Raw genomic sequence first — 17,034 nt, 5'->3', positions numbered from 1 at the left:
TTATTCTTGACAGAACATTAATTGATTGTACATATAATTACTCAATTAGATTTTAAAGCATATAATATGTAGATACATACAAAAACAATTTCTAGAAATATCTAGATATGCAGAGTAAATTAAGCTGGTATCTTACAAGTACTGCTGCATTATACGTTCATTGCCAATAAAATCAATACGATGCGGGCTCTGTTTAATGGTCATTAAGGTGACCTCTCTCGGCCACGGTCAAATTATCAACCATAGACAATACCCGTTTATTTTCTACAGAGCAAATGCCGCAAAAATTTCGACCAGTATTTGACACACAAAAAAACATAGCCAACCTTTTTTTCAAAGCTGCTGAAAAAACATGAACAAAAAAATTGCACCCACATCCATAAGCGTGCTGGTAACTCTACACCGACAGACAGACAGACAGACAAGCGTGGTATTGTATAACTCACCGATCCTCGCACCGGCCGCGCCTTTCCGAAAGCGATAGAAATTAGAAATAATTAGTTACATATTGGAAATTTTACATGTGATTTGCGAAATATCAGCACAAGTTTTAACAAAATAAATGATTAAAATAATTAAATCACTAATGTTCTTAGATGATATTTATAAAATCCGCATACAGAAGACAAAAATATGTTCTTCTTCTTCGATAATATTGGCATTTAATTAAACTATTTTCATAACAAGAATACAATAATTATTGTGGCAAAAAGATGTAGTGATGGTTCATATTTTATTGCCGAATATAAAGTCACGTTGGTTATCATCTCCCTGTCTTTATCCCACCAGGGAAGGACGTTCAGTTTTATTTATTCTAAATCGATCTATCTTCCGTCATTTCTGGCTTTTTTTTTTAATTTTCTAATGATGTTATTATTTTTAAGTTAAACAGAGATACAGGATATTCGATATTGTTTAAATTCAATTGACCCTACAAAGTCAAATTTGTAAACGAGACGGTTGCAAGCATATTATAAGTTATTGAGAAATACGTTTATTGCCACACGATATCACGTAAATAAAACGAGTAATAAAAAAAAATTGAATAAATACATTCGTAATTGTTTATTTTATTGGTGCATCAACGTTCATTGGACTGAATTAATCTTGAAAAAATAATATGACATTTTATATCAATTCGATTGGTGTAATGTCACTTTCACTCGCTTGGTGTATTGCTCCGGTAGCTGTGACGTCACTAGTCGCTATTTTTATCGTATGTGAAGTGAAAATTTCATGTTTGCAAGGGTTTCATATATGAGATTAATCGAAAAACGAACACTAGATTCGTTGAGTATATTCAATAACGTTAATAGTTTAAATTTTATTTTCTTTAACATCGTTTAAATTTAGAAGAAAAAATACTAATATAGCAGAAGTGCATGTTAAAAATATTGTATTTACTCCAGAGATGGAATTAGATAAGAAATACTTTACGAAAATGAATGATCTAAATAACCTAAAGCAAGCAGATCATTTACGTTCAATCGGATGACATAAAACAAGTGCAGGAAGGGGAACATTTCTAGCTAGTCCCGCGTACGGGTGCTAGGGGTCTACGGCCCGCAACTGACCCATAATAGGTTCCGTGACCTTATAGAGGACTCGAGAGCTAATGGTATTGTTTGTCTCTCCGTCCATATGCACTAGAGGTAATTGATTACATTGTAAGGTGTTTTATTAAAGCTTATGATATCGTAGTTTACTGACATAACTTACGTGGATTTTGTTAAGAGTCACAAGATTGAATGAAAATATAAATAACCATTTTTCTATTACGTCAGTTCCCACATACGATTGTGGTTAAGCATTTAAGTAATACAGTGTTGCATTATGAACACCATTATAAAAAACAATCACATATTTGGTCTCTTTCCCCACATTATACCATTCCAGTCAGCTGTTCACAAAGGTCATCGTCCTCGGGTCATTGGGGTACGAGCCGACACGGTTCCATTGCGGCGTCAAATTTTGGCAGCCTCTCGCGTTATGTAACGCAAATTTATTTATCTCACTTTGCGTAATCTAACACATAATCAGGACTTTTATAGTAAACTGACGTTACTATTATTGATCCTTTTGAACCGGATCTTAACACATTAAGAGCAATGTAACAATCTCCATTATAGGAGAAAGAGAAAGGGACATGGAATGAGCAAAATAGTGGGTAGTGTGCAACCAAATGATAGTCAAAACGCGAGCTCTAACGCTCTTTGGATAGAACGATACTTGATTCCGTTGGATCGTGGAGTAAATGGCTAATCACTTTTAGTTACATTAGTCAGTAAACAGATACGGAGTTATTTTGTGAGTGCAAATAATTATGCTTTAAAAATGGAGGCAGTAGACGCTTCAAACAATACATTTATATAATGTGTTGGCAATGACAAAACCAAGGACTGTGTAATCTATGATGTAATCAGCTGTTTGTATGCGAGATAGGTCGACGCACTCCGCGTTAACAGGATGTCCCCAGTGTTGTCTAAATTTGTAATATTCATAAATAAATATCACGGTCGTAACTGAAAGGAATAGTCATGTAATTTTTCAGGTTTCTCGCTTACTACATTACTATGATGCAGATAAAGACAGTCGTAAACTTTATCTCTACTAACACTTTCTCTTAGATTTAGTAATTTCAACGAGATAGTGTCTAGTTCAGACGATAAGTAAAAATACTTTTAACTTGTTAATCACAAAATATTTGCATTTCTATTATGTAATGACTGGTTTTAAGAATTAGGGAGGTTTATCCACCCTAGTCGAACAAAAGCGGATGCGTCGACATTTGCTGATATTAAAAGGCTCATGCCAAAGCGATGTCGGGGGGACGCGACTAGTTTATTACATTTTGCAGACAGAATGTCTATTGAAGATAACTTATGGCACTCCTCTGCATTTATATGCCAAAAAAAAACTTCCATTTTATTTAGAATAAAAATAAAAAGGTAGTTACGACATCTTTTAACATATACCACGAATATACTGTTCGTAAGAAACGGGATTCTTACCACGATTAGGCTGTTTGAAGTTATATATACCACGAAGTCTTATAACATTTTAATTATTTTTAAATTTTATTTAGAGTAAAAAATCTTACATAAAATATTAGTATCGTAATAAGCCTAATAAGCTTTCCGGTTATAGCCCCTACTACCATCAACTCTCACAGCCTTGTCGTATGACGTGGAAATTGCATTATAAGTTATTTCCTTATAATGTTAAAGCGTGGGTATTTTCAATTATGTTTCTATTGAAACTGTTTAATGAGACAAACGCTAGCTTTATTCACTAATTATACATGGAATTAAGGATTAATTATTGATAAACATTATTCCTGTGAGGATAAATCAATTTGAAGAATTCGAACGAAACTCGAATAAATTATGAACCAATGGTAAGTGCTGAAATGTCATTCCAGTTTCATATCCTAAGAGCATCCTTCAAAAGAGGAAGTTACTGTCGGCAATTTGTTTAGCAATATTATTATATTTTTTATATATAATGTTTAGCTATGGATATTCCACAGCTAAGCTATCATTGAAATTCCTAATGGCTCAATTTGAAAGTAGAAAAGTGCATCGTAAATCAGACTTAATTATAAAGTTCTTAAGATTTAATATTGAGTAAATAATATAAGCAAAGTGAATTCAATACATACCTTGCACCCCGCTTTTATCTAAGAAATTACTTAGTTGAAACGTTGAATTACTCGACGCCAGGTATTGTGTGAATCTCTGAAAAGGAAATAAAAAGTACTTTAATATATTTTTAATCGAATTTTGATTATTAACTGATGAAAGTTAAAAATAGATCCTTAACATTTGCTTGTGATATTTAAAGGAGTAAAACAATTCAAGGATGCATGTAGAATCTAATCTATCTATCGGACGAGAGGGCTAATGGGTAACGAGCGGAGCTTCTAAATTTTTAGATTTTACGCCCATGGATGTCCACATCACCAGAGAAGCTGCAAATACGTTACCGGCCTTTTAAAGAAGACTTCTCTGATTTTACATTACTTTCTTGCATAGTTTGCTCTATTTTGAAGGGCAAATGAATTAATCGCTTTACACCCAAGAACTTTGTTCTGTAAAGCGATTAATAAATCTTATTATTATACCATAAAATTGCAGTGTGTCTGTATCGAAGAAATTATACATTACGGGACCATTTTTATATTTGCCGATTTAAAAAAAAATTAAGCTAATAAACACCAATTTTTAAAATTACTGGCTCTCTGTCTGTCTAGCTGTGTTTTTTTGTTGTAATTTCCGAAACGGCTATCCCTATTTCGATGGGAAGGTAGCTGATTTATATGCTACTTTGCTAACGAAGTCGCGGGAGACCGCTAGTCTTAATATATTAACTGGAACTTACTTGTTTCAAGTATATATAATTAATTACCATTGCAAATTTTATATCATTTACGATAAATAATCAAGGCTAGATATAAAATATATAGGTACACATGTAAAAAAAAAAACAGACGAATTGAGAACCTTTTTGAAGTCAACCAAAATGATCTGTATGTCAAATTTTACCGTTTGTTTCCACCGCCGAAACCTCTTTACAAAAACATCGCTTTGGATTCTATATATTAAATTCTTGTTGTCTGTTCGAGTTTGAAAACAATGGTAAGGATACGAAGTTACAATATCAAATCCAAGCAAAAACATTTATAATAGTCACCTTTACTTATAGACATTTATATACTTATATCTTTTTCGTGTAAATTCAATTTTAGAATAGTTTGAGACAAAAAATAATGCATACAAACTTGACCTCTGTACGTCTTTCGCTCTGACCAATAAAATGCATTTGACCTTTTCCACGAACAAATCGTTTTAACTAGGTAATCATTTTGAAGAAATAAAACGAATGTATGTTATCTTAAATTCTCCTTATTGACATTGTAGTTTTAAAAAAAACCCGGAAAGATTATTAGAATTTACGATATTGTCAAATGTTACAGTAAACGTTTTCATAAAAGTCGGCCCTTACTTATGTTTTAGTAACTTTTTGAATCCCTCCTCTCTAGTGACACTTGGTGAATATTAAGAACACCCCTCAGGTGGATACTCACTTAAAATTACGAGTATTAATTACAAAGTAACATGATTTTTTTTTTAATATTATGGTATAATCTACGTCATCAGTCAAAAAATAAATACACGTGATATCTCATTTTAACGTCACCTCGTGATTCACACCACTATTTTATCAACGAATGATAGGAACAATAATAATTTTGGTACTTTGTACTACCAAGTTTTAGAACAGTGGAAACCCAAGTTTAGATTCAATAAACTTGATTAATATAAGTATTAAGTACTAGGAATTTGGGTATTCATTTCGAAGTGAACTGAAAAGTGAATTTAGGTCAAAGTGAATTTAATCAGTCTGTTAGTAGGCCTGTAAGTCTGCCTTTAGATATTTAGGTTGTGCGAAGCGTCGGAGGAACTTACGTGTCAGCCTAGATAATTAAGTTACCAGCTTGGTATAAGTTATTACGAATGTATTTTTACAAACCTTGCCAACAGAATCGATTTTTAGTACTATATATTTGAATTAAATCTGAATTTTTATCCTATTTGATAAAAACAAATTAGTCACAAAGTAAATGCTTGTTTTTCTACGGTTATTATAGACTGAAGGATTCGATCTACATCAGGTTTATAGGCAGCTAAAAGTTTACAACAAAAGTTAGTACAAAAAAGGTACATTTAAAATTCATGGAAGTCTGATGTACCTACTCGATAAGGGAGGTTAACTCAAAGGTGCATCAATTCATCTCATGCAATAATAATTCTTGATAACATAAAATTGCATCTTAACTTCATGGAAATAAAACATATTTTACATTAGCACAGCTATAAGTAAGTATCCAACAAAATTCCATAAGGCATATTTTCCAAACAACTTAGTCTATGTACTTTTTATTGCAAACGATATTAATAATGACAAATTAATTTTCATTTATAATCTAGGAAAACGATGTTTTAACTACGAATATAGGTAAAAATCTTAGATTTACACCAGACTCTTACTAATTTTGATAAAAAATTTAATATATTCATCCCAAGTAGGGTTGGCAACCGGTCTAAAATAATTAGGCCAAAACTTTAAAGTTACGCCAACCCTACGTGATGGGATAAGTCCTGGGAGTTGATGACTCTTATTACGTTTATTTTTAGAAAAGCACTATTAAGTAGATTACGGAAAAAAACAACGAAAATTTCAAAACAGGCTCCCAAATCTTGCTAATCCTATATCCAATTGAATAATATTCAAATTTGGCTTGGATTTTAAACCCAGAATTACGTGAAGAGTATCCCTTCCTACACTAGTAACAGCCTGACTGGAGTTACCTAATTTATTTTATGAAATATTAACGGAGTCATGTTTCATAGTAATTTGAGTGGGCTATTTAAAAACTTTTTTTTAACATAGAGCTTTATAAATATTATTACTTTAAATTTTCATTATAACATCGACGCAGTGTCGCGTGCTAACATGTAATAGAAATGTTGAAAATCCAACATTTAATCAACAATACGAAAACAAACAACGTTGTAAAATTGTGGATTTATGAAAGTCATTATATTTCTACTTGTTTATAGTAAACTTTACTAGCTGTATGGTAATTTAGTGTAGCCAATAGGGAACTATTGTAATTAATTTATTTTATACTAGCTGTCGCCCGCTCTGTTCGCGGAATTAAAAAAACGTAATGAGTTGCGTATGTATTCTTCCAGACTATGTTCTACATCTGTGCCAAATTTCATCGAGATCCGTTCAGTCGTTCTGGAGATACCTTCAAACAAACATCCATCCATCTAAACATTCGCATTTATAATATTAGTAAGATAAGTATAGATGTAAATGTATAATGCTTATTAGCGTATTTACTTTAAGTTAAGGTTAATCGCTAAAATAATCTCAAAAATAAGATTTTACATTTTGTAGTTAAAAATGTATTGCCGAGCATTTGTAAGCAAATTAACCATTTTTCACTATTCATATAATGCATGTTAAAATACTTAGTTGGCGTGAAATTGCGCTGCTGTAGCACATTTTAAAATTGTTATCGCTGTTTTTTCAAGAATAGAAGACATGTTTTATACAACTGTGTACAGTGGAAATGCACATTAACATATTGTATGCGTTATCGAATATTAATTGAACAAAGTCTGAAGGTACATCGATGACACGCGACATCGCCTGGCGCCGTATGCGTCAGAGCATATCACTTGTGTCAATAAAATGAGTGTAACTTAGTATACTAGAATTTTTTTTAAACAATAAAAAAGTTTTCTTTCAATGATATGATGATGAATAATGAAATAATTAAAAGAAAGGAACTATTCATCGAGACGTTTCAAACGAGCCCAAAGTCGATGAGGTTGTGTCATTTCATTGCGCAGTTCCCATGTCCACCTTCCAGATCCATCATCAGATCAGCGCCATATCATAAATTTAGATAGTCACGTAATTTACACATGTATGCAAAATTTCAACTCAATCAGTAATCGAGAAATGGATCAAATTTCATTAGCAAGATTTGATGGCAAACATCGGGACAGTTGAAATTAGATAAAAGCTTTTAAAAGCCAATGAAGATCCAAGACTAGTATACCTTTTTTTTTAAAAAATAAATGATCGAATGAATGGAAAAAATTAGATAACATGTCTTCTTATCAAGCAGAAAAATGTAATGTGCAAATTTATAACTTATTCTGTAGCAATAAAGTTCAAAATGTGGAAAATCTTTAAGACATCCAGTCGACATTTAAAGCCGAACGCGACCTACATCAACTTTGCTCGTGGTATGGAAAACTTGTATTCAAGTAATGCATTTCTTTTTTAATAGAAAACGCCTACATTATGTACTATGCAGAGATTCTTCACTGGTGACACATTTAAAAAGATATTTGAAGAGAGAAATTTTACTAGATATAAAAAAAAATCATGTACAACCTAGGTTGTTTGAGTGTTGTCAAGAAATTTCTTATTGATTAGTTACAAACTAGCTGAAGCCCGCGACTCCGTCCGCGCGGATTTAAAAGGAAAACGTAATAAGTAGCCTATGTGTTCTTCCAGACTATATCGTACATCGAGATAAATGCAGCCGTTCTGGAGATACCTTCAAACAAACATCTATCCATCTAAACATTCACATTTATAATATTAGTAAGAAGTAAGATATTAAGATAGTAAGTAAGATAAAAAGGATTTGACATAATAATATCATTTGTAACTTGAGAGTTTTTTTTTAGTAAAATAAAGGACACATAAAATCTTGACTATTGAAAGTATACATTTTCTTTTGAAAAAGTATCTATGTCAAAGCATATATCTATGATGAAGTAGGATTTAGCATATATTATTTTTTCGAATCATCTTTGGTTTCTAAGATCCAAAATCTATGTATAAAACATATCGTCATCACTCTCATTAACCTTGACAAAACAGAGATACAATATATTTTATACATAGACTAGCTGTCACCCGCGACTCCGTCCGAGCGCAGTTAAAAAAATCTAAATGGGGGGAGGGTATGAAAAATAGATGTTGGTCGATTCTCAGACCTATTCAATATGCTCACAAAATTTCATGAGAATCGGTCAAGCCGTTTCGGAGGAGTACGGTGACGAAAACTGTGACACGAGAATTTTATATATTAGATTATGGTCTCAGAAACCAACGATTAATCATAATTTGTTACAAAATACAGTCAAAATCTGCTATAACGACATCGAAGGGACTACTCATATTGAGTCGTAAAAACCGATAGTTGTAACAACCGGTGACAGGTATTAATAGGAAAGATATGTATATAACATTCAGCCAGGACCTTTGATTTTGGTCAATTTAACCGGTATGTTGTTCTAAACGATGTCGCCATAAACGGTTTTGACTGTATTAGCAAATGTTATAACAAAAATCTAGCAAATAATATTAGTCGATAGAGGAACAGATGTTTTGATATAAAAAAACAACACCTTGACAAAATGGCGTCAGAGTAACTTAACACTGAGCATGTGTTGATTATACGTGAATTACAAATTACATGATTTATACAACCAAATAGTTGTTAAATGTTTTTTCTAAAAACATAACCTGTTTGCAAATCAAACCTGACCGTTGTAAATAAATAGTACTGCTGTTAATTGATCTGGGTTATGGTGGGTATCACATTTCTCAAATATTTTATATATCTCATCTTACTAACATTATAAATGCTAATGTTTGGATGGATGGATGGATGTTTGTTTGAATGTATCTCCAGGATGGCATAGATGTAGATCATAGTCTGGAAGAACACGTAGACATAATACAAAAAAAATATATTTCTCATCCTGTAAGCTCTTACCTCATTGCCATATGCTAGTAAATGATGCACAGTCAGCAAGGCTTTGTACACCACTACCCAGTTGGTGTTCTGAGTACGCTCCACCAGTAGATTGGCCAGCTGCGGTATGGACACATTAGGCTCGTTTGTGCAGTGGACGAGATCTGAAAGAAAAAAAGAGAAATAAGATGTGACGTCAAACTTCGTCATTGGGTGACCAGATTTATGTAACGTCTTAATAACCATATCAAAGGGAAACAAATGAAACGTATACTGTCTGTTTGTACTGTCAATCAGGGAAAGGGTAAACATAAATTACAAACACACGGATGCGTGTAGATATAATATTTTAAGGGCCTTACCATAAAAAAACTTAGGTAGTAATTCAACTACATTTTAGACTAAACATAAGTCAACAGTACAATTGGAATTTACCCTCATCAGAAGAATCCACAACTTGGTAACTATCGAAACAGCAATATTAATACAGAGATCTATATCTCAGAGTACTATGGCTGTAATAGATCAATTATCGCATGTTAATAGCAACAAATGCATCGGGTCAAGACCGAGCATAATGGCACCGACCTCACTAGGAGCGGCCTTGGCGGGAGAGAGCCGAATTAACACCGACCTATTGAAACATGCTATATTACGTATATGATTTTAATGGTGTAGAAGTTGCAAATGTTGAAAACATGCGTAACCATTAGTTCACACTGTAGAAACATTCACATATTTAAATCTTACTAATATTATAAATGTGAATGTTTAGATGGATCGATGTTTGCTAGAAGGTATCTCCGAAACGACTAAAGGGATCTCGATGAAATTTTGCACAGATGCAGAACATAGTCTGGAAGAAAACCTAGGTTACTTATTACGTTTTTTATTAATTCCGCGCGGACGGAGTCGTGGGCGACAGCTAATAGAGGAATGAGACAACTGTAGTCAATGTTTCGAAAAAAGTTATGTAAGATTTTTTTCGTAAGTGCTAGCAAAAAGTGTTTAACAACCTCTAGGGAAAGGTATTAAATTTTAAATGAAATTCAAGACAGCTTATGCAAAGCATTTCTGGGAATTGGTAATGATTCATACAAACCAATATGCTAAACCATTTCTTAGAGAAGTTGTTTTAAATTGAATAAGTTTCCAAGCTTTTTTTAATTTAACGTAGATACCCTATTAGTTTTTAGCACGTTATTAGCATACGATGCCTTGTTGTCTAGGTGATGAAGGGTAAATAGTGCTCCCCCTGTTTGGGATTTTACGCTAGTGCGGATTGAGGGAATCCCCTCTTTTTTATTAGAATATGACGTCACAGTTCGCAGTACTTTCGTCTAGTGATTTGATCGTTCAATCTTCTTTTACCATGGAGTCTATTGCATATTTCTAGAATATGATATTGTACCCTTTTTCTTCCAAGATATTTAGAAAATACCAATGATAAAACAGATTCTCCGTCATCAATGACTAATAATAATCCTATTACTACTGGATGATGTCTGAAATCTTACATTTCTTATGTTTCCATTTCCTTACTCATAATAAGACCTCGCACACGCAAGATATCCGCTAGTCGTGGAATTACAGAAACTATAGGTCCTATTACTAAATGCCAATACATTCCATGACCTCTATTAGAGTCAGATCAGTGTCAATTACAACACTAATTGAATACTGAAATTGATAATTAAACAGGCGTACAATTTAGGCTGGGCCGGGCCATCTGGTCTCCGTTACTCCGGCCGTGATTGCGTGGAACTGATAAATGGACGGACAGAACAGTTTCCTGCGATATCATATCAATTCCACGGCAACTATGTTGCATTGTTATTTTTCAAACTAAATAAATACAAACACGTCAACGCTTTTCCCAGATGTGATGACAGTGTTTAGGGTTTAACGCACGTGTCTTGAAAATCAATGCTATTAAAATATGCTTTTATTTCGGGATGTTGTAAATAACGAGAGCCTTTTACGTCTTTGGTAATCATTTCTCTTCTTACACACATCCATATATGGAAGAGTATGGACATTGACTTACAATGTAAGAAGGCGATGTTTTTAGTAACATTCCCTTATTTTCTATCAATATTCGAAGTTATCTAGTTGCAGTTATTGTTGGTGTTTGATACCAAAATCTCTGTATAAAACATCGTCATCCCTGTCATTATCTTGGACAAACAGAGATAACAATATGTTTAAACGGGAATTTTCATCTTAGAAATACACGTTTAGGTGGACATTTTTTTTTAGGCTATTTCTATTTCAGTATATCTGTCTGATGAGTAATTTCCAGGGAATCCTGATCTGTATGGATGCATTAATTGCCAGTGATTGTCCCAACTATGCCTAGTTAACGTATCACCCTTTATAGCTTGAATTCATTTGACCATTACAAATGCACTCCGTGGGAGCAATTTGGTGCAATTTTCTAAAAATAAATTTGCAAGTATTACTAAATACGCTCGTCGAGCCAAGCTCTAATCAGGCTTTTGAAAAATGTTAAATTTTATAGAGAAAGGATGTTAAATATTTAAATTAGGAATATTTATGTATAATCGAGGTAATATTGGGATCATTCAAGTTCATCCATACAGTTAATAAAATTAGAGTGTCCAATATTTAAAAAAAAACATATTTCGTATACATGATAAGTTTCATTAGCGTTATATGCTGTACTATAAGGGAGTAGATAAGGCCATCTTTTTTTAATTCCACACTGTCGAAGTCGCCAGTATCGGCTATAATTCCGAAGTCCATGTCACAGGAAATCTGTTTCCTCGAAACATTATAAATATATACAAGCATTTTATGACATCAGCTTTAGGAATATAACATTAAATAGCGACAGCAGAAACTAAGTTGGTAGAATTATTTTTCGATATGTAAGTTACCATTTCTGTAACTTTATTTTGAAAGTTATTGAATGAATGGTGAGGACTGGAAATTTTTTCTTTAAACGAAACGAATTCTCATTTAACCCTCGAACTTGTAGTTAGAATTTTTTCAACAGTAGTTCATCATAACAAAGCGCAAGTCAACAATTTTAAATTGGCAAAACGATGAACGACATTATCTCTAATAATCTCGTCCAAAAACTTGATACTTCAGTTGAGCTCTTTTAAATGTTATCTTTTTATTTAGAATATGAATATATCTAATTCTAAAACGTAGCAAATTATCATCGACCTTTTTGTGGAATCAGTTAAATGATCTTGGTGCATATTTCCATTTAGGGAAAATACTCACTCACTCTGTTGCCATCCCGATATGTAACAATATGCGAATCGTACTAATATTATAAATACGAATTTTTAGATCAGTGTTTCCCAAAGTGGGCGATAACGCCCCCTTGGGGGCGATAACGCCCCTTGGAGGCGTTTGAAACCTAGAAGGGGGCGATAAGAGGCCCAAAAAATAGGGGGCATTGAAATTAATTAAAGTAATTAAATTGTGGTTTTTAAGTTTTAGGGCTGAATAAAAATTTGGGGGCGGTGAAAGAAATAAGTTTGACAATCACTGGTTTAGATGGATGGATGGATGTTTGTTTGAAGGTATCTACAAAATGGCTCAACGAATCTTGTTGAAATTTCATATAGATGTAGAACATAGTCTAGAAGAACACATAGGCTAAGAATATTTTTTTTAATTCGCACGAACATAGTCGCGAGCGACATCTAGTATATCATACAAGCAGTGATTTCATAACAAAGCATGAGTGAATCAGTCATAAAAAGTTCATATTAGGTAAACAAGCCATTTATGATTTAGATCACATTCCAAAGAGTGTAGCCAATATCAGTAGGAAACCAGAACGTAATATTGTAATAGAGGCATAACGCGTCAAATGGATATCTGTTCTTACCCCTCTCGGTTATAGCTAAAATTTGTTTCTACTTAAAGTTTAAGGTAGTGTTTGTTCAACATTTTACACGTTGCCAAATAATGTTAAACTAGCTGTAGCTCGCTACTCTGTCCAAGCGAATTTAAAAAAAAAAAATTATAAGCCTATATGTTTTTCCATACTATGCCAAATTTCACCGAGATCGGTTAAGAAGTTTTGGAGATACCTTCAAACATCCATCCATCTAAAAATTCGCATTTATAATATTAGTAAGATTATTTCGTGACAACCTCACTATGAGGCAGTTAGACGAAAAACATCCATCGATCTAGTTATTAATCGCTATTGTAGCTTAGTAAATGACAAAAAAAAATAAACATTTAGTTAGATACCAACTTTCTTTTCTGTTCTTTGTCTCAACAAGAGCCTCGAAAAGATTCAAAATACCATAGAATCTTATCCCATAGCTCGTAAATTACACAATGGTTGATAAACAATCCTTGTGTGAAACATTCTTAACTTATGAATAATGTTAATAATTGTAGTTATTCATATGAAAACACAATATTCTAGTACTAATGTTTCTCAAGGTTGACCTTACATATAATAAAAGCATATAAAATACTAGAGTTCTAATCATTTTTTTTTTATTTCGAAAAAAGTTACATGTACATAGTTACACTTTCAATTAAACACTGGAGTCAAACACTGCTTACGAAGTTTGACTGCAGGTTACTCGCTTTATATAAACTATATGAATATACTTTCGATTATTTTACGAATATTGGTTGATGTTTTCAAATATTTGTCTGTGAAAAGTGAAATCAATCAGAACTGATTGGGTTTTCAATATGCATACTCAACCTATATCACTGATTTTTACAGGTGATTGCAAAAGTCAATTTAAACAGAGCAAAAGGATTTGTGAAAATGGAGTCTGCAGAGTTAATTTTTTTTTATACAATTTGTAGTGAATGTGTGAGGAAAATGTAATAGATAGAGTGATATATGTGAAATGTAGTTTACCCATTTAATATTAAGGAAATAAAATTAACCGAGAATACAAATTAGAGGGTATACTATAAAACATATTACATGAACAATATTTCATGTAATTTTGAAGTTTTTTTTTAACTAAAATGAGCCATAGATTGCTTAAAATTATCAGTCATCAATGCACAATACAGAGACTGGGTCGGGACGGCGCGGGATCGGAGAAAGTGGAGACTTTTGTTGTCGGAGACCAAGTCCCACTTTGGGTCTCTGCGTCACCCTAGTTAGTTTTAATGCACAATACCAATGGAACAGCAGATGAGATGCCAGCCTTTAAGAGGTACATGTTTCTTAAAGGACTCAAAGTAATATCAGTTTTAATTGATGTCAATAATAAATCCACAAGAAACAATGTCTTACTTTATACAACTTAACTATTTGGATTAATGCCAGAAGGAAATAGTGCCAAAATTTAGCCCGCTCAAGAAATTATATGGCAACTTTGGTATCATATTAAGGTCATCTACCATATTTTGATGTTCACATTTGTAATTTCAAGACAGGCTTAAGGACACCAATATCCAATGCCTTAATAAATAAATAAAAAATTAAGGTCATCATCAACTGTGATATGAACAAAAAGGATTTGAATTTGTTATGAAACAAAAAATACAAAATAAATAGTTAAAAGAACTTAATTTAAAGGAAAAATGATGACAATGTTAAAGACATTGCTCAACCAAGATTCCAAAATACAAAACCCTCAAAAAAAATTACCATTTTTCTATTTCGATAATCTTTTTGGGCCATGGTTTTTTTTCTGTTATATAATACTTTGTCATAAATCTAATACTTTGTTGATTTTAATTATAATTTAACTGCATTTAATAGCTATAAGGAAGGATTAAGTAATTAAATTTCTTCTTGTACAACCATAAATTCAAGATTAAGTTTTTATGATATTGATAAAAAAAATATTACCCTGAGTTTTATTCTGAATGCAAAAACACAATTATTGAAATGTAATGTAAATAAAAAAAATCTTTTACGCATTTAAGACTCAATATATAGTTCCACTTTAATGATTTTAAAAAAAGATTACAGATAAAATTAAGCTACTCTTTGGCATCAAAGAGTAGAATATTCATCCCAGTTTAAAGTATTTTTTTTTTTTGGAAAAAAATATCTTTATCTTCTAAAAAGTTATGAGTTAATGTAACATTATATAAAAGATTAAAATTATCTTTACCAATCATTTTATCAATTCATATCAATTCAATGACAAAGGGTAATTGAAAAAAAAAGATAATAAGCCAATGTTACTCTGAAAGTGTTTGTGTATACAGTCAAAACCGTTTATACCGACATCGTTTAGAACAACATACCGGTTAAATTGACCAAAATCAAAGGTCCTGGCTGGATGTTATATACATATCTTTCCTATGAATACCTGTCACCGGTTGTTACAACTATCGGTTTTTACGACTCAATATGAGTAGTCCCTTCGATGTCGTTATAACAGATTTTGACTGTACTTCTATTAAATATACGAAAATTTTGTATGTACGAAAATGTGTATAAATCTATAAATCTACACTATAAATCTTTATTAATGCATGTGGAACCAATTTGTGCTTAGAACCATACAAAAACATACCACCAAATTGTCCAAGTTGAAAATGACTATCTGTGGATCATATTCCTAGGTTTACCAAAAGAAAAGAGGTATTAGGGATTTTGTACAGAGTAAATTTTTATCTCTGATTTTTTCTTTGCTATGCTAACTTATAAATTGGATTCCGTAAAAGGGCGATAGTTAAAATATTTCAGAATATTAAGCACCAATAGACTCTAGGCTTATTAGAATAACGCTAAGGAATAATAACGAAACCCTATTATTTAATAAATAAACCGGTTTCGATTTATAATGAGTTGAATATTTCATGTATTTGAAACATAGGACATATAATATAGATAATTTTTTCTTATTTTATCATAAAACAACTTTAAAGGTTAATTCTAGAGTGGTTCACTGGTTTTTTTCGTTACACCGTCAAGTCACGGAAAATTTATTCGTATGACATAATATGAAAACCGTGTCAGGTTGCTATCGGATCACAAGACAAAATTATATAAACCAATTTCATAATTAGAAACCTATTTAAATGTAGTTTGAAGTGTAATTTGCTGTGAAATGAAGCGGTCAATGTCGACTACGATACACGAATTATCGACCTCATCGGAGATTTCGCGAATGTCGCGCACCGTGTTAAAAGTATTATATTATATCCTGATAAGCTGATTACCATGTTTAAATCACTTTCCTCATAATACTTACAGTCTAAATGTTTCTTTTTAGGAGCAATCATTTCTTCAGTAGTGGCTTTACAAACGGATTTTGCTAGTCCCTGCCCAGCGATGCTGTGTCGAGCGGCTAAAAGCCTGTCGTTAATTGTTTGCCCCGCCATCTTCACGTTCAGACCTGACATAAACTAATTATTTACACTATTAATCACTTATTTTGCCTTTTAACAAATCCACTAAAATAATATGTAGGACGATGACGGGTAAAGTATGTCACCGCCCCCCCGACTGGCACAATACTAAATTCAAGATGGCGGACTTTACCAAAAGATATAATTGCCACCCTAAAAATACATGACTTTTTCAAATAAAAAAAAAATAATAATTTCTGGTACATTCTCAAAAAGGTTTGAGAAGAGAAGATGTGAAATATAGTCACTGTTCAATTTAAGTCATTTAATTTATTCCGTCTCATACCATTAATTGATAGCATTATGACTTTAGTTTTAAGCACAGGAACATGATTTGGGTG

The 17,034-nt window shown here is 32.4% G+C and overlaps 1 protein-coding gene across 10 annotated transcripts in view; it reads right to left on the bottom strand.

Moving 5' to 3' along the window:
- LOC106714341 (phosphatidylinositol-binding clathrin assembly protein LAP) overlaps positions 1 to 16,816 on the bottom strand; it is a 28,430-nt gene extending 11,614 nt beyond the window's left edge. For 8 of the 10 annotated variants that reach the window (XM_014507366.2, XM_014507371.2, XM_014507374.2 and 5 more), the window contains exons 1-4: positions 16,537 to 16,816; positions 9,377 to 9,519; positions 3,662 to 3,737; positions 447 to 467 (exon numbers count right to left, since the gene is read on the bottom strand). In XM_014507366.2, the coding sequence (XP_014362852.2) occupies positions 447 to 467; positions 3,662 to 3,737; positions 9,377 to 9,519; positions 16,537 to 16,687 (391 nt within the window). In that variant the 5' untranslated portion in view covers positions 16,688 to 16,816. The remainder of the gene's footprint in view (positions 1 to 446; positions 468 to 3,661; positions 3,738 to 9,376; positions 9,520 to 16,536) is intronic. The other 2 variants (XM_014507368.2, XM_014507372.2) reach the window with 1 other exon arrangement.
- Positions 16,817 to 17,034: the final 218 nt, after the last annotated feature.

This window comes from Papilio machaon, chromosome 18, assembly GCF_912999745.1.
Source record: "Papilio machaon chromosome 18, ilPapMach1.1, whole genome shotgun sequence".
NCBI classification, from domain to species: Eukaryota; Metazoa; Arthropoda; class Insecta; order Lepidoptera; family Papilionidae; genus Papilio; species Papilio machaon.
This window is presented reverse-complemented; position numbering and strand designations above follow the sequence as displayed.